The sequence below is a fragment of the Caretta caretta genome, chromosome 1, assembly GCF_965140235.1.
Source record: "Caretta caretta isolate rCarCar2 chromosome 1, rCarCar1.hap1, whole genome shotgun sequence".
NCBI lineage: Eukaryota > Metazoa > Chordata > Testudines > Cheloniidae > Caretta > Caretta caretta.
Window position 1 is genome coordinate 334,878,679 of NC_134206.1, and position 24,683 is coordinate 334,903,361.

General features: G+C 43.1%; 1 protein-coding gene across 5 annotated transcripts in view; it reads right to left on the reverse strand.

Annotated features, from left to right (window-relative positions):
- PCLO (piccolo presynaptic cytomatrix protein) overlaps positions 1-24,683 on the reverse strand; it is a 537,772-nt gene that overhangs the window by 198,859 nt on the left and 314,230 nt on the right. For all 5 annotated transcript variants that reach the window (XM_048836504.2, XM_048836503.2, XM_048836502.2 and 2 more), the window contains exon 7: positions 3,699-5,904. In XM_048836504.2, the coding sequence (XP_048692461.2) occupies positions 3,699-5,904 (2,206 nt within the window). The remainder of the gene's footprint in view (positions 1-3,698; positions 5,905-24,683) is intronic.

A 24,683-nucleotide genomic window follows, 5' to 3' on the forward strand; every position in this document is an offset into this window, starting at 1 on the left:
CCTCATACACATTGACCAGCTTTCATTTCAAAGTGAAGTAGATCAAAGCGCACTAGCAAACTGTTAGTGAATAACAGAAGGGTCCACGTGGACAGTTAGTGTGCGGCGTACTCATTGCATTGTTGATTTACAGCAGAGCTTGCTACACAATAACTCTTCTCTGACAACCCTTCTGACTGCACCACAGAGTGTGCTTGTATGGGGTTTTAGACATTCCTATAGAACAGTGTTTCCCAAACTTGGGATGCTGCTTGTTCAGGGAAAGCCCCTGGTGGGCCAGGCCGGTTTGTTTACCTGCCGCGTCCGCAGGTTCGGCCCATCGCGGCTCCCACTGGCCGCAGTTCACTGTGCCCGGCCAATATGTCCCCTCGGCCCGTGCCGCTTCCCGCAGCCCCCATTGGCCAGGCACAGCGAACTGTGGCCCGTGGGAGCCGCAATCGGCCGAACCTGCGGACGCGGCAGGTAAACAAACTGGCCCGGCCCACCAAGGGCTTACCCTGAACAAGGGGCGACCCAAGTTTGGGAAACACTGCTATACAACACTGCATCACTGTTCAAAGGAAAGAGTCTCCTTCCACTCTTTATTTTATGTCCAAGTTGTATGGATTTCCCCACGTCCACCAAGTCATTTGGTTCTCGTTGGTACCCCATACGTCCCATTCATATTTTCACCTAATATCACATGCAGGCTTATTCCTATACTTTCCGCATCCAATCAGAGCATCTGCCCGTTTATTCACTAGCTTCCTCTCAAGTCCCATATAAAGTTTGTGCTTCACCACCACTGTGGCCCTCAGACAATTCTGTCATTACCAGCATCTTTGTCCTCACCTCCTCCTATTACTCTTCGTGGTGCCTAGGCCGTACTTTCCCTGCCCTCCTCAATGCCCTCTGTGTCCTTCTCAAATTCTCTTCTTTATGCATTCTCTCCTCGGTGTCCCTCAGACTCAGAACTCCCATCTCCTCCTCCAACACCAGCTTCCAACACATTTCTTCCACAGAGAGGACAATCCACCAAAGAGAAGAACTTTGCCACTGACTTTGAGGGGTGTGGGATTGGGTTGGTCCATCTGCTTTGGAACTCCTTCAAGCCATGTGCAACACCAAGCACTCAAAAATAAAATCATCATTAATACTCCTGCCTGTGAATGTGTTCCCTTACTGTGCAGGAATAATACATAAGCTGCACAGGAAGTCTGATGGCTACACATGATTCCAGAGGGCAACAGATACAGGAGTGTCAAGCATCAGTAAGCTAGAAAGTGTCTTCAATAAAAAGAATGGTAGAGAGCCACCTGTTTAACAAGACTTATTTTTTGATTGCCTCCAGAGTGGGGTAACCAGATCTTGAATGTGAAAAGCCAAGTCATGGGGGAGAAAATGGTTGTACAGGGGATGGGTTTGGTGAGAATTAAATAGAAGCCCACTACTTCCTTTCCTCTGCCAGAACACTGCTCCTGTTCCTTCCCAGCCACCTTATGGTTTTGACTCTCTGGGCCAAGAAAGCTGGGTCAAGGACTTGAGTGACAGGGCTACTGGACAGCTTTAGGAACAGGAGAAGAGGAGCAGCTGGGTATCATCATGTGGCAGGCTGGTTGGGGGTGGGGTGGTCCTGGTGGTGCACATGCACTTGAGCCAGCCGGCTTTCTATTTAATAATAATTTCTCCAGCTCCATTGTCTGACAGCTCCTAGTGCTGGCCAATCTGCAAGGCTTTATGAGAATTGGGACAAAGCAAAGTTATTTGTAAAAATGACACAGCCACTGGGATAAGCTCAGAAAAAAGGGACAGCAATTGTTCCCAGGGACATGTGGTCAACCTAATAATGAACAAATTGTGAACTGAGTTAGAATAGATCTAAAAATATATATCAGATTCAGAATCAGATCAAAACCAGCCCTTACATCCTAAGTATTTGTCACAAATAAATAATGTAACTGTAGAGCAGTATTATAAACTACTGTGGTTTTATCCATGATCAGTTTATGTATTACATAACAATAGAGGGAAGGCCAACTTTTTATATGGATTTGGGGCCCAATCCCACTCACTTTAGCTCCAGTGCAACTTCAATTAACTTCAATGGAAGATGCTGAGGTCCCATACAGCCTTGTCATCCATTATGCAGCACTCATCCTGTGCTGGGCTGAGTGCCTTCAATTCCCATCTTCCTTCATCGGGAATTGATAGCACGGAGAACAGTACAGAGATACTCAGCACCATGCAGAATCAGACCCTTAATAATGAAAAACCTACCTGCTGTGAAATAAAGCTTCAGGGTCAGACCCCAAAATGCACAGAAACTTACAGAACAATGACTTGCAGCTTATCAGTTTACAATAGTGTGAGATCAAATTCAGAGAAAGCAAACGTTATTCATCTTCTAAACCAAGATTTCCCCTTTGAATTCAAAATGATATAGCTTATGAACCAAGGGAAGCAATGCTTTTTCAAAATAGTAAATGTGGGTTATGTATAAGTACAGGAAGCAACCATCTCTACTTCACAATCATGCAAATTATTCTTTTGCAGTAATTATTGTCACTTACAAACAATATAGTGCATGCAAAATTTTGGGGTTTTTTTATTGTGCAGTAAATATACACAAGAAAAGTTAATGGAGCACATACAATGAAAAGCAGATGATAACTTAAACATGTGCGTTTCATTCTCTTTCAGAGTGACTATGATTTTTAAACAGTTTTAAAATGTATTAAATTTGACTAGAGTCAAACCAAGTGGATGCATAATTTGCAGTTATTTAGTACTTAACACCAGCTTAACATTCTGCTGTATTTATTTAAATTAAACACTTTTTAATTACACCATTTATAATACATCAGAGAGGTTCCTTCTCATGAACTTAAGTGAGATAAGCTCTTGTGCTTATCTGGCAGAAGTATTGAATGGGGTCCACATAAAACCAGTTAAGCTGGATAATCCATCAATGGAAGTGAAATATTTTAAGCAAGTTTATTGATGAATGAGGTTACCTTGTGCCATCTAAACAATAAATTTTCTTACATCATCACAATTCTGAATGCACAGAAGTCCACATGACAAGATATATTTTAACAAACCAGATTTAGAATGTTCATTTGCTCTCACATTAAACTCTCTACGGTTCTAATACACAGTACCGACTTTTAGCACATAATATGCTCATAAGGTGTAATTATAATTCTGTGTGCCTCAGGAAGTTGAATTACTGATTCTTGAAACCCATAATGAAACTTTATGCATCCAGTTTTTCTTACGAGATTCAACTGTTTTTAAAGATTTGGGGGTTTTCAAGAGAAACTGTGTAAAAAAAATTCAACGATTGAATTTCAAAGGATGAAGCCCCATGTAAGGACTGAAGAAAAGAGTAAATGGGGCACACTTTATATACATATTATTCTATTTATATAATGCAGTTAGAAAAGTAGACACCGACAAATAAAAAGGAAAATGCACAAGCAAACCAAAAGGAAACCAAAACAACAACAAATGACTTGAGCATACTATTGTATCTAAGCACCATCCAGAATTTGCTTTTGCAGTAAAACAAAAACAAAATTAGAAAAGAGAGATACACAAAAGATGCACAAAGGAACAAAAAGAAGAACAAGTCCTTGTAGGATGAAAAAATCAGATGCATGCATAGAAATGAGGATTTGTGTTGTGAGAGTAACATAGCAGTCTGAGGCCTAGTTTACCTTCACTGTCTGACATGGCATGCTGGAAGTCATCCATGATGAAGGCTATATCCCGGTCATACCCGCGAGTCCGTGATTCTTCCCTCATATGTTGCTGGACCTCAGGTAGTGAATGGCTTGATCCAAACTGCTCCCGGGTATCTGCAGATATTGGTGGCAAGGGTCCAGCTGCAGCTCTTGCCATTCCCATTGGCTGACCAACAGGACTTAAAGGGCTCTCTTCCTCTGAGTTCTGTGCTACTATTGGGATTCTTCCCCTGCTTTGGCTAATAGGTAGACTTGTAGGTTTAGTTCTTCCAGAGGGAGCTGCATGACTAAAAGAAATATCTAATGGTTCAGACTCCTGGGCTTTCAGCCTTAAAGAAGAGCTAGAGGAATCTCTTTTTAATGATAAATCAAGACCATAGACTGAAGAAGGTCTAGATGAAGGCCTTGATCTACTGCCACTACTATAGGACTTGTCAGCTTCATCTTGTAATGTGGATCTCATTGTTGTGCCTAGTGTGGTCCCAAGGCTGGCTCCAAGGGATGATGTCAGTGTTGGCCCCATAAATTTCTGTTGGTCCGTGATATTTTTTCTGAGGCCAAAAGTGATATCATCCTGAAGAAGCCTTGCCCTGGAGGAGATGCCCCCAAGCGATAAAGTACTGGAAGTCATATAGTTTGAATAATCAGGCTCGAGGTCTCGACTTTCCTGGATAGGTGAAAACTTTGACAGTTTGGGGTCTATCAAAGCTTTCTTGTGCTTTGACTGCTTTTGGTAGAGGAGGGCTGCTGGGAGCTGCTTGGCTGCTTGTTTCTCAAGTGTGAGCCTGCTTATGCTGTATTTCTCAGATTTGGGGAAATGCCTGTAGCTGGTATCTGCATGGTAATACTGAGAAAGGCCAGCAAGGTGATCGAGGCTTTCTGCACCCCTGCGGAACTCCTGCTTGATCTGATGTTTCAGAAGCTTTAGCTCATAAGGATCTTCCATTGGATCTTCATCTGCTTTCACGTAAGTATGCAATCTAGAAGAAGTTTGCAGTGGTGCTAGGAAGTCCGACACTTCCTGTGCTCTCCGGGCCTCGGTGGTTCGAAGAAGCCGATCGGTTTTTGTCAGATCCTTCTCGTGGAGGCTAAAAGCAGAGCTCAGTGCTGCTGTTCCCTTTGTAAGCTCTCCTATATCATCCAGCAGCACATAATTTCGGGGTGTGTGATGATGGTCTATGTCTGCATAGAATGAATCTGCAGATATGCTTGATATGGGGCTGCTCGCCATGTTGCTTCTCTCGTCCAGCCCTATCCTTAAATCCAAGGTATTGTATTTGCTGCCAAGATGGGAAACAGCATAAGTAGTATCACTGGAAACAGGTGCTATCATGAGAGGCTGATTACGAATCACATCATAGTCTGATGTTATCTTAGGCTCCAAATATAATGTAGTTTGCCTTGGCTTTTGCTGTATCACCATCATTTGTGACGGGAGTTGGTATGATGACTGTTGGGTTGGTGGAGGCTGAGCTTGGGGAGTAAAGGACATGGTTGCCACAGGCTGGAAGGCTGATTGGGTTTGATAGGGTGAAACCTGTTGATGATATAAAGTCTGCTGCTGTTGGTAATGTGACTGTTGTGTATACTGAGTTGGTGCTTGAGTAGGGAGAGCAGGAGAAGAATATTGATATTGTGTATAAGGGCTTGTAGGGGGAGCAAACTGAGTTTCTGGCTGGGTCTGTGGTGGCATGAATTGATTAAATTCTGTCTGTGGTGCAGTTCGTGGTCTTTCCAAGCCATGCTGGGCTTCCATTCTAGTAGGCCTGGTATTATTAACTTCACTGTCTGACATGTAATCACGTTCTTCTGCTACTCCTTGGAGGTAGGCACGCTCTCTCTTTTCTCTTTCCTTTAACAAGGCTTCTTTCCGCCTATTGATGCCCATTTCCAAGTATCGCAGTTTGGCATCTATTTCTTTTTCTTCCTCATCTAGCTCTGCTTGCTTCTTCCTAAGCTTGGCTGACTCTCGTTCTACCAGATCCAATTCCCTGTCTATATCCTGGAGAATTTTAGCTCTGGCCATGGTGTTGGTTCTACAGATCCTTCTGCGTGAAACTGACCCCCCAGTAGTGAATGCTGACTGGGTCCCTGTGGTCGCATCTTCTGGAGGTGGGTTGGGTAGAGTCCTCTTTACTTTCTTCTGGGTGCCCGATGTTATTCCTGTAGAACCTTTAGCCTACAATAAAAGAAACAAAACTGAGTCACTATTATAGAAACTTAAATTCTAATACACTGCAGGCTGGTAATAACACTTTTAAGCATTGTTTCATATCTTAAACATATGCTATACGTGCTGTAGTGGAGTCTGTGACATCTGAAAATACGCAACAGAAAAAGGCATACAAGGGTGCATTCAGAGCCTGTTTAGATAAGTCATCTAATTCAAAACAGGGCAGGCACCAAAGAATTGCCACTGATACCTTAAACAGTATACCAGCCTAGGACTTTTTCTTTATTAGTCTAAGGTTCAGAATTGTTCTGTCAATTCTACTGCAGTTCTACTGGAGTTTTTGATTTGCCATTTTATTCTTAAATCTGAATAGTTATATACTCTGACACACAGTTAGTACCTATATACACACATACATATAAACACACTCCCTCCATACAATATTCTCATGATGACTCTGGGCCAGCTCCTGAGCACATGCTAAGCATCCACAACTCTTACTGAAAGTCAGTGGCTGAAGCAGCTCTTTATGTTGCCAACACACCCCGTTGTCTGGTGGAGAACTGGAGAAGCTGTGACTGATCCTCTGGACAGTGGCTGATACTTGGTCCCCATCACTATTGCCTGCCTTATCCCCACTGCCATGAAGGAGTCCCTGCAGGCCAGAGCTCTGTTCTGCACAAGAGGTGAGCAACCTCTTCTTGGCTCCCCTCAAATGTGGCTGTCTTTGCAGAAAGGAACTATATTAGTTCCAAAACTAGGGAACTCTCCATGGCATTAGTGGCAGGGGCAGGATGTGATACCAAGAGAGGTCACAGAAGGACCTATATAAATAGAAGTTGTGAACTTTAGGTAATTTTTTCAAAAGCTCCCAAGTCACATTCAAGTGAAGCAGGCATTTTTTGCAAATAGGTCTACTAAGTTACATAGATCCACTGGAAATTTTACTCTGTCTCCCTAGCGTCTCTGCGTAAGCTTTGCCTTAGTAAAGACCAGAGCTCGTGGCCTTAAGTATACATGTAGAACAACCACTTCAGTCCCCACAGAAATGGAGTCACCATGATGGTAGAACATGAAAGCTAGTAACAGCCTATGTAAACATTACAAAGCAGATTAAGACAGGAACTGAAGAATTTTATATGCCAACTAGATACCTGCTTCTACCTCTGTATGTGCAACAGAAGTGTAGCACTCTAGCAATTGTTGTCAATTTAAAATGTACTTTTTGCTGAAGTAAATGTTACTTCAACAAGATAAGAAGTCAACAAATTCATTTTAATTACTATAGGAGGTATTTATTTCCAAGCTACAATGTGTTATCAACTAATAGTTGAAAAGGTTTGAAAAAAAGAAGAAGTACTAACAACCTTCTATGCCGGCCAACCTTCTATGCCGGTTAACCTTAACCTTACCAATTCAAAATAATCAACCCAATGTCATTTGTCATGGGTCTTTAAACAAACTTTCACCATCTTATGAAGTGCCATTTAAAGCTTTTTTCTTCCTCATCATCTAACTTCCATCAATTTTTGCATGCTTTGCATTTCAAGAAATGTAATTTAGTTTTGGTTTCAACTTCCTGTGGCCATTTCCCAAACCCATATTGTGCCAACAAATCAAAGAAGCTAATTTTCTCTCATTCGGTGTGCAGTTATAATCAAAGACAAATTAATCATCTACAGTAGGTCTAGTTGACTGTTAATTTATATTGTAAATTCAGCCTCTATCTATGCTTCCCCCACTCCCTCTCAATCTGAAATAGCAATCACAGAAGGTGACTGATATTGGGGAAGAGCCATTAACCGCAAACTCATTAAAGGCATATGATACTTTGAAGAATGATTATGCTGTGATGATGGCAATGCTAGTGAGTAAACCTGTACATCAGTTTATACCACATTTTATTAACATAATGTGTCTTATTTTCAGTTAAAACACCGAAAAGTCAAAAAGGATAGATTGCTCATGAAGAAAAAGAACAAATTAAGGGCCTGATCCTGTGAGGTACAGAGTACTTCTAAAGAAACATCTATACTGCACACTTCTTATGAAGGTGTATAGCCCCAAAAGCATGAGTCTAAATAACAGTGTAGATGGTAAGGCATAGCTTAAACAAGTAAAGACATGCCTGAAACCCATAGACATGTACCCATGTATGTATCCACAAGGTTCTCAACTTGCACCAGCAGTGTCTCCCTATCAGGGTAGTATCCTCCTGCCACCCCACTGCTGGAGCCTTTCCCCACAGAAAGAAAAGATTCTGGCAGTGGGGACAGGCTCTGGCAGGGAAACACTTTGGTAGTAGGGAGTCAGCAGGGAAAGGTTCTGCCAGCTCGCCACTCTAAAGCTTCTGCTGGCCCAGGGAGAGACTCTGGAAGTGGGGAAAGACTATGGTTGGGGGAGATAGAGGGGAAAGGCTTCAGCAGCTGGGAGCTGCACCACCACCAGAGCTTTTCACTGACACATGTAGCTACACACTGCTGTGTGAACACAGCTTCCTTTTCTCTGCAGCATGTAGCTACATGCCACTGTCACTAATGTACAGTACAGATGTATCCTTAAAAGAACTGAACACCTCCAATTCCTATTTGATGTTCTCAAATGATTTAGTTGGGGATTGGTCCTGCTTTGATCAGGGGGTTGGACTAGATGACCTCCTGAGGTCCCTTCCAACCCTGATATTCTATGAACACCTCATGGGATAGGACCCCAAATGTCCCAGTATGTGTGAGTTAATATTTTTTTTATTTTTAGCTTTACATATTATTTCCTAGCTGGACAGGGCAGGCACAGTGAGCTTGGTTATTTTCCTGTTCAGTTTACATTTGGATGGGGGGAAAGATATTTTGCTGCAGTGTAGTGCTGCAATATTCAAAACATCTGCTGGTTTTTCTAGTTCTTTCTTTTGGGTAACGTCATCATCAATGATGTTAGCAACATTATACGAAGTTCTCGTAATGGTGCTGGTAGTTTCTAGCTATGATCAAGAGAAATTCAAACACAGTGACTGGTTGTATAACACAAAAGGGTGACAAATACTTTTTTATATTTTTTTTAATTTGTGCACAACCAAGGAAACAGATATACACCCAGAAGCTGTTCCTCACCAAACTGCAATCTTGGTATCATAGAACCATAGAAATTAGAAATGGAAAGGACCTATTAGGGCATCTATAGTTCACCTCCCTGCCAAGGCAGTTTTGTTCCCTATAGTACCTGATCTAGAGGTATGTCCAGTCTAGTTTTAATATGTGCCGGGGGAAGGGGCTTCCACTACTTCTCTTGGAAATCTGTTCCACAGCCAGGAATCACTGGCTAAAGGTTATGTTGGAGCCAAACTAGATGATCATAATGGTCCCTTCTGGCCTTAAAGAATGATGTCATTCTTTATATTTCACCTAATTTTCCATGTTCTTAATTTCATCCTCCCACTCCTTTGTTCCACCCTAAATGCCTTTTGACCTAAGGTCCAAACTGTGGTATTTAAACACCAGTCCAAGTAGAGGATAGTTTAGACTACATAAGACCCCAGGAAGGGACTGTGTCTCAAGGAGTAGTAATAGTTTGCTCTGTTTCTTGTTTCAGCATCATAACGTGAAGAATTCACCATTTTTGCTATAGTCCCTTGTGGATTGGAGTCAAGTTCAAGGTCTGCCTTGAAAATGATGATTAATTCAATGGCGTGGGCCCAGGATATCTAAAAGAACCTAAAGCCCGGGAATGAAGAACGAGATGGACAACTGTGGCACAATGGAGCTTTCTACAATAAGGATAAAGCCTGTGTGTGCGGGAGAAACTAACCCCACTGCCTTCCATACTAAATGCAAAGTGCATTTCTTTGATTTCCCTTGTCTAATATAAATACAGAGCAATATGTACATAACCCCCCAAAACAAACAAACAAAAAGAAACCTACCAGAACAAAACACTGCACTGAACACACAATTCTCCCCCTGGGAAGAGGATGAGAGAACAAACATGTGACAGATGTTAGTCATGTTGTTGCTTAATATTCTACTGGAAAGTGCTCAGATACTACAGTGATGAGAGCAGTATAAGAACCTGAACATAATACAATAGAATAGAATAGATCATGGTGGTTAGCAAATAGAATAATAGAATTTAAGGCCAGTAGGCCCACCAAATCATCTAGTCTGATGTCCTGTATATCATGGGCCACCAACGTCACTCAGAACCTGCACACTAAAACCCAATAACCAATTGTAGACCAAAGTAAATGAGACCCATGGGAGACGAGACTAATATGTGTAGGATGACCAGACAGCAAATGTGAAAAATTGGGACAGGAGGGTGGGGGTGTAATAGGAGCCTATATAAGAAAAAGACCCAAAAATCGGGACTGTCCCTATAAAATTGGGACATCTGGTCACCCTAAATATGTGTCACAGGCATAGAACAGGAGGGATCAATGTGCCTCTGTTTGGGGAACAGAGAAATAGAAGAGAAATGATGACTTGAGATATACCCAGATAATCCTTGCAAGTCACCACACACACACGCTGCAGAAGGGGGGGGGGGAAAGATCCCCAAGGCCATTGCCATTCTGACCCAGGAAAATATTCCTTCCCAAGACCACCTACGGCCATCAGTTAAACCCTGAGCATGTGAGCAAGAACCAGCCAGCAAACACCCAAAAAAGAGAATGTTCAGCACCAACTCAGAGCCCTGGCCCACCCCGCCCAATGTCCCATCTCCAGCGGTGGCCATCCCTGATGCTTCAGAGGAAGAAGAAGATTAAAGAAAAAAAACCTTGCAGAATGGGGGAAAAATACCTTTCTGACCCCTGCAGGTTGCCAGCTGTTGAGCCCTGCCCCCCGCCATCACAACCAACCCTGTCATATACATAAATTATTTCCATTAGCATTTTTATTATTACTTTTATTAGTGTCATAATTAACAATTGTCCATTTATTCCCTATATATCACTGTAACATTTATTGTCCTCCCTTTTTAGTGTATATACAGCCCTGCATTTTTGCTCTGCTTTCTTACTGTGTTGGTCCCTTCTGTCCTACCCCGATGTTCACTTCATCTCATTCTTCCACTCTCATCCCCCTGCCCAACCCTTTGCATGGAAAGCTCACCGCATCTTGAACTGCCAAATCACCAATCTTCTGTTTCAAGTTTCCACCGAAGGCTCATATTTTCAGTCCACAATAAGAGAAATGAATCAAGCAATTACACACAAACCGACCCCCATCCCCCCAAAATGAATCTTCAAGTTACTCTTTCCTTGAACTTCCCAAATAATAAACAAACAAATAATGATAAATAATCCTGGGAAGCAGTGACTCTGAAAAGAGACTTGGGGGTTATGGTGGATAATTGGATGAACATGCGCTTGCAATGCAATGCTGTGGCCAAAAGAGTTAACATGATATTTGGATTCATAAACAGGGGAATCTCGAGTAGGAACAGGAAGTCATATTACCTCTGTATTTGGCACTGATGCAACCACTGCTGGAATACTGTGTCCAGTTCTGGTGCCACGAGAATGATTAAGGGATAGGAAAACATGCCTTATAGTGAAAGACTCAAGGAGTTCAATTCATTTATCTTAACAAAGCAAAGATTAGTGGATGACTTGATCACAGTCTATAAGTATCTATATAGGGAACAAATATTTGATAATGGGCTCTTCAGTCAAGCAGAGAATCCATTATCCCTGGGCTGGAAGTTGCAGCTAGACAAGTTCCAAATGGAAATGAGGCATAGATTTTTGATAGTGGGGATGATTAACCATTGGAACAATTTACTAAGGGCTGTGGTGAATTCTCCATTACTAGCAGTTTTTAAAACCTAGCCTGGACATTTTTCTGAAAGATCTGCTCTAGTTCAAAGAGGAATTGTTTCAGGGAAGTTCTATGGCCTGTGTTATACAAGAGCTGCTGAAGAGATGCTTACAAGTGGTCCCTTCTGATCTTGGCATCTATGAACCTATACATCATTTACTCAAACAGCTAATTTATAAACATTAATTATGCCTCATAACAGCCCTGTGAGTTACTAAAATATTGGATACTCTTAAGACTGGAACTCTACCTGAAGGATATACTCTAGGTGCAAGAATCATGAATACAATTCTATGGTGTGCACAGGGATATCTTAGTGGTAACTGGCATAGAGGTTACAGGGATCCTTGGATCTGGTATCTACATACTAGTTTGCCAAAGGGTATCATGTAAAGTCTTTACTGAAAGCTTGTGTCACACTGATCATCAATCATTGCAAAACGTATGGATGGATAATATGTAAGGGGTTATGTACAGATAATGTGAAAGGAGTTATGTATAGATACTGAAAATTATGCTCTTAAGGTCTGTGAGTTGGGGCTGGTCACCTGAAGATGAAAAACAGGTTTCTTCCAGGCAGGAGACACTTATCGACACCTGTCTGCTTATATGTAGATTGAGAACTGTATGCTTCACAATGAACACCTATTTACAGTCTAAGCACAATACTAATCAAGTGATTGCAAGGCCTCCAGGGGAGATTCAAGAAAGGAAAAAAAAACAAGTGGTGGGGGAGTTTCCCTGTTTACAAGTGAAGAAAATGGGTCGCTGGAATTATATGTGGGATACAGAGGTGTAACGGGGTCAGCACCCACCTCTCGTGAGCGCTCCCTGTGGTTGGGTGTGTCTGTGGTCTGTAAACCAGTCCCAGTCCTGCCATCGGGCCGTACTCCCAGGGCTTCCTCCCTGGAGGCAATGGTTTTGCCCTTCACCGAGGGAACAAGCTGCCAGCTGGTTTGTTTTATGAATGGAGGATTACAGCCAGTCTGGCAGTTTGAAGCTGGGAAAGAACCATTGGCTGAGCTAACCTTTGTGAGGCAAGGGAATGTCTTGAGAGTTTTTATCTTAGGCTCTAGAAAGTGTGTTATGATTTTACTTTATATGTAACCATTTGTTTCCATTAATTCTACTTGCTTCTTCTCTAATCTCAGTTCTTTGTTAAATAATTTTCTTGTTTTAGTGGGTTACAGACAACAGTGGGTCATTACAACAATCTGTAATCCACTAGTCCCTGATTGCAGAGGTGTTAATGGGCCGCTCTTCCTTGAATGGAGTACTTGTGGCACCAAATTTATTTGAGCATAAGCTTTCGTGAGCTACAGCTCACTTCATCGGATGCATGCAGTGGAAAATACAGCGGCGAGATTTTATATACACAGAGAACATGAAACAATGGGTGTTACCATATACACTGTAACAAGAGTGATCAGGTAACGTGAGCTATTCACTTCAATCTCTTCGGTCACTCGATTACAGACCTAAAAGTGGCGATTCTTCAACAAAAAATTTCAAAAACAGACTCCAACGAGAGACTTCTGAAATGGAATTAATTTGCAAAGAGGATACAATTAACTTAGGCTTGAATAAAGACTGGGAGTGAATGTGTCATTACACAAAGTAAAACTATTTCCCCTTGTTTATTCCCCCCCCCACACACACACACACACTGCTCCTCACAAGTTCTTGTCAACTACCGGAAATGGCCCACCTTGATTATCACTATAAAAGGTTCCCCCCTTCCCCTCCCCCCCCCCCCCCCCGCGCTGGTAATAGCTCACCTTACCACCTGATCACTCTTCTTACAGTGTGTATGGTAACACCCATTGTTTCATGTTCTCTGTGTATATAAAATTTCCCCACTGTATTTTCCACTGCATGCATCCAATGAAGTGAGCTGTAGCTCATGAAAGCTCATGCTCAAATAAATTTGTTAGTCTCTAAGGTGCCACAAGTCCTCCTGTTCTTTTTACTAATGCTAAACAATCTGTTCCACCTTGCATTTAGCTGCTGTGCTCAGAGTACCTTCCCCAGACCTGAAGAAAAGCTCTGTGTGCCTGGAAAACTTCTCTCTTTCACCAACAGAAGTTGGGCCAGTAAAAGATATTACCTCACCCGCCTTGTCTCTCTAATATCCAGTGATGCTACAACTATACTGCTTACAACTGTGTAAAGGTTGTCAGTCCTATTATATTTTGTGCTGGCTTTCGTATATGGATTTTTCCTTTGAGATCAGCATCTCTCTCTCTCGCTCTTGTTTTAAGAGAGAGAAAGAGTCTTTAAAAGTAGAATATTTTCTAATGATTTCTGTCTTCTCCAATTTGATAGCACTGTTGATGAGGGCAGTAGAAATCTGCCCCATTACAGGAACCAGCCATGCATTAGGAAATGCTCCATTGCTTCTCATTTGTGTAAAAGCAACACTTTATTTTGTGGGATTGACTGGTTTAGAATAATTGCTAATTGCTAATAGGATTTAACCTCTGCAATTGTTTGTTGGATTCTAGACCACTCTTTCACCATCTCTTCTTGATGCTCTACCTCTTCTTCCTTCCCACATTGTGGCTCTTGGTCCCCTCCTCTGCTCCCTATACTTTTCCCCATCATTGGGTGACCTCATTTGTTCACAAGAACTCAGCTATCATCTTTATATTTATGACTCTGAAATGTACATTTCATACTCCGACCTCTTTCTTTTAAATTCAATTTCCAATCCCTCACTGTCTTTGCCATATCCCAACTTTGAGAGCTCACTGTCATCTCAAGATCAACAAAAGCCAGCTCAATCTTTCCACCCAAAGCTCCCTCTCTTTTCTCCTTTATAGGTGACAAAACTAACATCCTCCCTTAGCACCCATGCCAAGAACCTGACTATCATCTTTGCTTTAATCAGGGACAAATCAGCATGTACAAGCATGTACATTGATGACATCTTCATCATAAGGACCCACAGGAAAGAGGCCCTTGAAGAATTCCACAGGGATTTCAACAATTTCCACCCCACCATCAACCACAGCCTGAACTAGTCCACACAAGATATCCACTTCCAGGACACTATAGTGCAAATAAGTGATGGCCACATAAACACCACCCTATACTGGAAACCTACTGACCACAATACTTACCTACATGCCTCCAGCTTCCATCCAGGAAACATCACATGCTCCACTGTCTACAGCCAAGCCCTAAGATACAACCAAATTTGCTCCAATCCCTCAGACAAACACCTACAAGATCTTTATCAAGCATCCTTAAAACTACAATACCCACCTGGGGAAGCAAGGAAACAGATTGACAGAGCGAGATGGGTACCCAGAAGTCGCCTACTACAGGACAGGCCCAACAAGGAAAATAACAGAACACCACTGGCCATCATATACAGCCCCCAGCTAAAACCTCTTCAGCACATCATCAGCGATCTACAACCTAACCTGGAAAATGATCCCTCACGTTCACAGATCTTGGGAGACAGGCCAGTCCTTGCTTACAGACAGCCCCTCAACCTGAAGCAAATACTCACCAGCAACTACACACCACACCATAAAAACAGTAACCCAGGAACCAATCCCTGTAACAAACCCTGTTGCCTACTCTGTCCCCATATCTACTCTAGCAACACCATCAGAGGACTCAACAACATGAGCCACACTATCAGGGGCTCATTCACCTGCACATCTGCTACTGTGATATATGCTATCATGTGCCAGCAATACCCCTCTGCCATGTACACTGGCCAAAACGATAGTCTCTACGTAAAAGAATCATAGAATATCAGGGTTGGAAGGGACTTTAGGGTTGTGTCCAACCCCCTGCTCAAAACAGGACCAATCCCCAATTTCTGCCCCAGATCCCTAAATGGCCCCCTCAGGGATTGAACTCACAACCCTGGGTTTAGCAGGCCAATGAGCTATCCCTCCCCCTAAATAAACGGACACAAATCAGACATCAGGAATGGTAACAAACAAAAGCCAATAGGAGAACACATCAATCTCCCTGGACATTCTATAACAGATTTAAAAGTAGCCACATTTCAACAAAAAAACTTCAAAAACAGACTTCAAAGAGAAATTGCAGAGGTACAATTCATTTGCAAATTTAACACCATTAATTTGGGCTTGAATAGGGACTGGGAGTGGCTGGCTCACTACAAAAGCAATTTTCCCTCTCTTGGTATCACCTCCTCATCAATTATAGGGAGTGGACCACATCCACCCTAATTGAATTGGCCCTGTCAACACTGGCTCTCCACTTTTAAGATAACTCCCTTCTCTTCATGTGTCAGTATATTTATGCCTGCATCTGCAATTTTCACTCCATGCATCTGAAGAAGTGGGTTTTTTACCCACGAAAGCTTATACCCAAATAAATCTGTTAGTTTTTAAGGTGCCACCAGACTCCTCGTTGTTTTTGTGGATACAGACTAACATGGCTACCCCCTGATACTTGAAGCCAGGATCTGTGCATGCATATCAAGCACAATTGCAGTTTCACCTTCCTTATTTGTGTATGCAAATGTTGTACTGCATGTTCAGTTTCAGGGCTTTGCCTATATAATGGGTGCTGATGCAGGGGAAGGTTGTAAAATAGGGCCAAGCCAGTGCCACCCCTCCTCCCAGCACCCCTGGATCCAAAACAGTGCATGAGAGATCCTGCCCCCCACATACACTGAGACAACAGGACCCAGGTGATGCCCCCTCACCCACCCACCATGTGGTCTTGGCGAGGAGCAGCTAAAGTAGGGACTGCTACACTGAGGGCGGGGAGGGAATAAAATGGGGTACAGCCATGGTCACTTGTTCCTCAGCAAACCCTTCCTGGACCCAGAAGTGTGCAGGGGAGACCCCAGCTCTCTGGGAAAATTAAATACCAGATGGTGTCTCACCTTCCCTCCACTACGTGCCTTGGGGGAAAACTACAGAAAGAAACCAGCCAGAAATTCCAGCCAGTAGGGGCAGCTGCAGAAACAGCCAAAGCAGGGAGATTCAGAGGCCTTTCTGCTCGCTATGCCTTTCAGGGGCATAGCGAGCAGATCGAGGGACGTGATCGTTCCCCTCTATTCGACATTGGTGAGGCCTCATCTGGAGTACTGTGTCCAGTTTTGGGCCCCACACTTCAAGAAGGATGTGGATAATTTGGAGAGAGTCCAGCGAAGGGCAACAAAAATGATTAGGGGTCTGGAACATATGAGTTATGAGGAGAGGCTGAGGGAGCTGGGATTGTTTAGCCTGCAGAAGAGAAGAATGAGGGGGGATTTGATAGCTGTTTTCAACTACCTGAAAGGGGGTTCCAAAGAGGATGGCTCTAGACTGTTCTCAATGGTATCAGATGACAGAACGAGGAGTAATGGTCTCAAGTTACAGTGGGGGAGGTTTAGATTGGATATTAGGAAAAACTTTTTCACTATGAGGGTGGTGAAACACTGGAATGCGTTACCTAGGGAGGTGGTAGAATCTCCTTCCTTAGAGGTTTTTAAGGTCAGGCTTGACAAAGCCCTGGCTGGGATGATTTAACTGGGAATTGGTCCTGCTTTGAGCAGGGGGTTGGACTAGATGACCTTCTGGGGTCCCTTCCAACCCTTATATTCTATGATTCTATGATTCTATGATTCTGCAGTTTGGACTGGACTTTCTCTGCTCTGTGCTGACTGGCTGTTTGTTCCAATCCTCTCCTTCCCCCTTCCTCATAGTGTCTTCATCTGAGCTTCACCCCGCACTTGCCTGCTTACCCTCTTCTCCCGTCTCACCCCCACTTCCCTTGTCTTGCCATTTAGCAGATCCTCTCCTCACTAAACCCACTCCCCCAGAATTGTGGAACATCATGTTTGCTGCCATCACATTGGTCACTCTGCTTGTCTGTTCTATCCCTTTCCCCCATCCTGTCTATCGATCTAGTTAGATTGTTAACTCTTTGAGGCAGGGGCCATCTACCATCCTGTGTCATACAGCGCCTTGCACAATGGGCCCCCCATTCTTGGTTGGTCCTTGGGCATTACTGTAATAAACAGGGTTAATAATAATTTAACCACCACCGAAGTTTGGGCTCCTTGCTCTGAAGCCAATAGAGGGAGGTGTATAAGATGAAGTGTACAAGGGAGGAACAGATATTAAAACTGGGATTTTGAAAAAAAGCCAACCTCACAGTCAATATGGAGAGCAGAATACTAAACACTGTGCACACATACTAACCATGGGCCACATTCTGCTCCCCTTACTCATGTGCCATTGACATCAATGGGAATATCTGCATGAGTTAGATGAGCTGAATCTGGCCTTTGATGTTGAAGGAAACTCGCTATTTCACTTGTGGTATCTCAGATCTTTTCTTTAATGCATGTCTGGTCTGTTTCTTCTCTGCGAGTAGTTTGCTCAGGGGTCTGAGCAGTCAGGCAAAAAACTAGTTTCTACATCACTAGACAGCAGCATTGAGATGCCAGTCACTCTGATTCCTCCCATAGTTCTTCATTCTCTGGGAAGCCCTGCAGAGATTAATTTCTCTTTGGTACTAAAATCTGTGTGAAGTTTTTTGTTTGTTTTTAGTAAATAGTCCCCCAGAACCTGAAAAATAATAAGCATCTTTCATGCTGTTTTTATTTTATTTTTTGCTTTCATTCATGTCAATCAGATAGTTAGTCATCTTCAGTTGAACAGTTCTGTACTTTCCATTCCATTAATCTTTTCATTTCCTCTGTGAAATTGCTCAAAATTGCCAGTTTCACTTCAAATGCAAAGGGGACAGTACAGTGCACTTCCTAACTGTTGAAGTGACACAAGGCATTGGCTTCCTTCTGAGTTAAATACCTTAAGGGCCACATACTTCCTTTGATATTTCGGGGGGGAGGGGGAGAAGCAAATGCTGTCGACATTCAATATGGGAACTAGAGAAGTATGTGGCCCTTATATGTGGCTTTTTAAAGGAGGCCTCCACCTGCCTTTCTTTTATGCATGCACAACTTTGTGTGTGTAATAATTTACAGGTAGTTTTTGTGCACTATCCCTTGTGCATGAAACCAAAAGATTTCCATGTGAAGCAAACCCATTTGAGAGCCAATTGAAAATGGGGTTTACAACACAGTGCATGTGCACAAATAGAGGCCAGGGGCTTGATTTTCCTCTCCCTTACACCTGTGTAAATCAGGAGTAACTCAATTTAAGTTTCAGAGTAACAGCCGTGTTAGTCTGTATTCGCAAAAAGAAAAGGAGTACTTGTGGCACCTTAGATACTAACCAATTTATTTGAGCATAAGCTTTCGTGAGCTACAGCTCACTTCATCGGATGCCACAGTATGCGTCCGATGAAGTGAGCTGTAGCTCACGAAAGCTTATGCTCAAATAAATTGGTTAGTCTCTAAGGTGCCACAAATACTCCTTTTCTTTTTTCAAATTAAGTTAGTTGTTACACTGGTGTAAAACCAGGATGAGAGAAGAATCAAACCCAATGTTCTGAAAAACTCTGACTCCCAATATTTTGCCTTGGAAAAAGCCTCATGTCCATACATTTACCTGGAGTTAGAGATTGGTATGGGAAATATTTACAATGGAACGTTCTTTACTAAAATATTCCTCATTCCAAAGAACTATCAGGCTCTTTCTTCCCAGAGATGTACATCCATATTTATTCATTTCCTCTGCTCCCTGTGTACATCTAGCATTAGCCTCCTCTCTATCCATTCCCACTATTTGTACACTGTTTTGTGAAAGCTTTCTCTTCTGAAGCTTTAATCTTGAATCCTACTTGGGCAGCTTTACTTTCTTTCTCTCATCCACTGTCCAGCTCTCCCCAGCTCTGATTTGCAAACGTGTATTTTCTCCTTTATTCTTCATTTCTCTCTCCCTCTGCTATTATTTATTATTTAACTTGGCAATTACATTATATAGCACTTTGAAGTGGTCTGAGATACAGTTTGAATGAGAGATGCTCTATTCCATCATGTTGTATTGTAAATGTACTGTGTTTACTGTACAATGGGGAAAGAATCCTCCTGCAGACTGATTCAGACAGCACATTAAACGTCTGCCAAGCCAAAAGAAAGGGTCAGACAGTCAGAGGTGAGGACTGTCACCATCAGAACCTTTGTACCAAAAGGGTAAGGTAATCTTTTTGTTACATTCAATCATTCCAAAAAAGCATAGTCCAGCTGGAAAAATCTCAAGTCCCCAAAATAGAGTAAATCATGATCAGAATCTCTGCTTCTAATAACCGAGTGACAGATTTGAAAACTTGATGTAAAAAGGCTTTGACTTCTGCTATATTGTATGGCATGCCTGGTATGGCAAGGACAGATCCCACATTCTATTCAAATAGTCTCAAAACTTTCCATTCCTCCTACAAAACACAAACACACACAGAATATTAGATGTGGACAGTGGGGTTCAGCATGCACTTAAATACATTTTATGTTTTAATTTACTGGGAAGAAGGCATTATTGTCTGACGAAAGACAGGAAATACTATGAGGATGTGAGCAAGCAAGCAAGAAACCTACTGAGCATATTATGTAAATAAACAAACGTCTATAACACATAAATAAGGCTGCAAGTCTGGCACATGACTTGCCGGGACCTCCATGACTTCTGCAGCAGCTGGTATGACTGACCCCAGGGCCGCCTGAGCAGCTAGGACGGGCCGGGGCCAGCCGCATCAGCCATTGCTTGGGTGGCCCTGGGGCCAGCTCCATTAGCCGCTGATCGGGCAGCTCTGGGCAGCTGGTCCCAGGGGCTGCCGGAGCAGCAGCAGTCCTGGGCACAGCTCCAGAGCAGTGGTCCCAGAGAAACAGCAGCACCTCAGAGCACCTGTGGCACCCTGTAAGGCTCCCCCCAGAGCAGCTGTGGCACCTCGGAGGGCTCCCCCCAGAGCAGCAGCCCCCTAGGGCCCCCCAGGGCAGCAGCAGTGCCCTGGGGCCCCCCAGACCAGCAGCAGTGCCCCGGGGCCCCCCAGACCAGCAGCAGTGCCCTGGGGCCCCCCAGAGCAGCAGCAGTGCCCTGGGGCCTCCCAGACCAGCAGCAGTGCCCCAGGGCCCCCAGCGCACCTAAGATTTAGTCATGGGTATTTTAGTACAAGTCATGGACAGGTCAAGGGCAATAAACAAAAATTCACGGCCCGTTACCTGTCCATGACTTGTACTAAAAGTACCCATGACTAAATCATAGTCTTACACATAAACTTCATAGTAAAGACCTAGAAGAGGTCTACAGGTAGCAGCAGAGCTGAAGGGGCTGACCATCTTACAGAACTGGCCTCCTGACCTTCTTCAGTGATTTTTTGAAGTTAAATATCCTGAAGCATTTTATTTTATTTATCAATAGCTAGATATTTATTAACTACCAAGAAACCTTCATGTAAAGCCACAGAAAGACTACTCTTCTATTGCTGAAGTATTCCCTCCAGATGATGAAGGTGGGAAAACAAGTCACTAAATAAATACATCTATGTATGGATTTAGCTCCTTTTCCCATTTGCAAATTATTGATGAATGGGTTGTGAAATTTACAAAGGCTCTTTGTGGCTAGTTGAATTTTTGTGTGGATAATGTCTGACCAATGGATTGCTCACAAACAGTTCAGTGTGAGGATTCACATGAATGGATTCGTGACACCATCGACCTTGCTCGTGAAGGTGAAGAAAGACTATTCTACCAAAGGAGCACAACAGATTCTGAGATACAAGAGGCGATGGAGGACAACACAGGGGGAAGGCAGCGTGAACCATCTACGAGTGAATCAGAGACCAGAAATGATCTGGACAATCCAACCTCGAGAGAGAGACTAATGGTACAACTAGACCTAGCTTGCCTTAGCTACTGCCTTAGCTGCTACAATGCAGAGACATAGGCTCCAAAATTACATGGACTTTGTACTAGAAGATATTAATTTAAATCGTGTTCTTTAAATACTTTACATTGTTTTACTGTTATTCATTCAAATTCAAAGAGACATTTTAACTGGGGAAGAATCTATCTTGGAGGTGGTGCCAGGAAGTTTTGAGAAGCAGCTGGGGCAGTTGGTGTCTGTGCTGGGTCAGGGTGTCTGTGCCCTGAGAGCTATGGCCATCTTTGTCTCCAGTACAGTATCTCTTCTGTTTAATTAACAATGACTGTGACTCATACTTCTGTAGCAGATTTTATATTAGGTAATGCTGATGCAGAGTCTATGCGGTGCTGACACTGGGAGGTTCAAAAGCAGACATTCCAGAAACAGTAGCATTTCCCTCAAATTCCCTCACATTATGCAGCACTTAAAGAATTAACAGTTATGCTGTGGCTAAGAGGGGCCTGTAGCTACTTGCAACATTAGACAAGGGCATCAGCCTTGTTCCGCACCATCATTCCTGGAGAACAGTCCTTCCTTTTGCAAATAACGCAAGAGCTTCAGGATGGATTCTTGTGCTGTCATAATAACTAGCACTTATACAGCACTTCTTATCGGCTAAGCCAAACTTCATCATGTGACATTCCTCTGGATTAGAATAATGAACATTAATTACAATCGAGCTTTCATCAGTGGTACATTTTGCTGGATCTTAAATAGAAATTTTTAACAGGTGAGAGCACACTGAGTGCTCACTCTTTTGCAAACAACTTCCAGAATCCGGACTAGCACCACTGAAGGCAGGTCAGAAAAGCCTCTATCTGTGGATAGAATGACCCAGAATTTACACAGTCCTTTTTACTGATGCATATCAAAGCACTTTGCAGACTTCACCTAAATCACAAAATAACCCTATCTGGAAGATAAAGTAAGTTCTTAACTCTATTTTACAGAAGAAAAACCAGGTACAAAATATTCTTATCGACTTGGCTCCTCTTCTCCCTTCTCCTTGGCCACTTGCCACAAAATTGCCTAGCTTTGACTTCTTCCCCTGGCATCATGTGTAGGGTTACCATATGTCCATATTTTCCTGGACATGCCCGGCTGTTTGGTTCTTAAATTGCCATCCGGGAGGAACTTTTAAATATCTAAAAACGTCCGGGATTTTGACATTTTTATTTTTCCCCAAAGAAGAGTTGATCATTCAAGACTGAATGTTGACCACTCGAGAAAGAAAGTGAATGTTGATCATTCGAGAGAGTGCCCGCTTTTCCCCCCTAGCTCCCAGTGCTTGCGCCGCAAAACAGCTGCTTCGCATGGCTGGGAGGGAGGGGGGAAGATGGGGAACGTGGCGCACTCAGGGGAGGAGGTGAGGCCAGGGCGGAGATTTGGGGAAGGGATCCAATGGGGCGGGGGGGGCGGAGTTGGGGTGGGCACTTTGGGGAAGAGGTTGGAATCGGGGCGGGGAAGGGGTGGAGTTGGGGCAGGGCCGGGGGGGCACGAGCACCCACTGGCGCCAGGGAAAGTTGGCGCCTAGCCCTATGGTTCCAGACAGGTATGATCATTTTTCCATAGTAGCTGTCATAAATATAAAGGGAAGGGTAAACCCCTTTGAAATCCCTCCTGGCCAGGGGAAAGCTCCTCTCACCTGTAAAGGGTTAAGAAGCTAAAGGTAACCTCGCTGGCACCTGACCAAAATGACCAATGAGGAGACAAGATACTTTCAAAAGCTGGGAGGAGGGAGAGGAACAAAGGGTCTGTGTCTATCTGTGTGCTGCTCTTGCCAGAGACAGAACAGGAATGGAGTCTTAGAACTTTTAGTAAGTAATCTAGCTAGGTATGTGTTAGATTATGATTCCTTTAAATGGCTGAGAAAAGCATTGTGCTGAATAGAATAACTATTTCTGTCTGTGCATCTTTTTTGTAACTTAAGGTTTTGCCTAGAGGGGTTCTCTATGTTTTTGAATCTAATAACCCTGTAAGATATCTACCATCCTGATTTTACAGGGGGGATTTCTTTATTTCTATTTACTTCTATTTTTTATTAAAAGTCTTCTTGTAAAAACTGAATGCTTTTTCATTGTTCTCAGATCCAAGGGTTTGGGTCTGTAGTCACCTAGGCAAATTGGTGAGGCTTTTTACCAAACCTTGTCCAGGAAGTGGGGTGCAAGGTTTTGGGAAGTATTTTGGGGGGAAAGACGCGTCCAAACAGCTCTTCCCCAGTAACCAGTATTAGTTTGGTGGTGGTAGCGGCCATTCCAAGGATAACGGGTGGAATATTTTGTACCTTGGGGAAGTTTTGACCTAAGCTGGTAAAGATAAGCTTAGGGGGTTTTTTCATGCAGGTCCCCACATCTGTACCCTAGAGTTCAGAGTGGGGGAGGAACCTTGACATGGTGGCACAGTGGTGGGATTAACCTGAAATCATTTGAGATCCAGTTGAGATTTTTTGAACTAGAAATACAGATTTTAAAAAGGAAATTTTCTTTTCTTTGGAAAGAAAGTCCAGAAAGCAGCTTTGAAACTGAAAGCAGCTTGGTTTCTCTCTGCTTTGTGGCCAAGCAGAGACAAAAGGGGATTATCTTGTGAATTGCAGGTTTTCTTTGCCTGGAGGCAGGGTACTTAACTCCAGCAGGGAAATTCACAGTCTTCCAACCCAGAGGTTTTTTTTTTTCTTTTCTTCCTAAAAGTAAATAGGGGGGGTGTGCTCTACCCATTTGCCTGGAGACAAAAGTGGCAGGGTTTTTTTTAGGATTTTGATTTTTTTTTTTTGTTTTGTTTTACAAGGAGCACAGGTTTGAAAAGAATTTTTTTTTCCTTTGGGCTGCTGGTAGTTGGAGGTTTTTTGCTTTAATTTGGGCCCAGAGCAGAGACAAGGGAATTGTCTTTTTCTGTAGGCTGACAATCACTATCAGAGAATAGGTATTCTATTCCAGCACAGCAAAATTTTACAGCCCAGTTTTGTTTGTTTATTTCTAAACCTCGGGTGTAAAGTTAGTAAAAACAGAGAGGTTAGAATGGCAAAATCCGCGGCTCGACTACAGCTCGAATTAGCCAAATTTCAGGCTGAGGAAAGACAAAGGGAACATGAAAGACAGACAGAACTCATGCAGCTGAAGAAGGAACAAGAAAGGGAGGCAGAACAACACCAACAGGCTGCCCACAAGAGGGA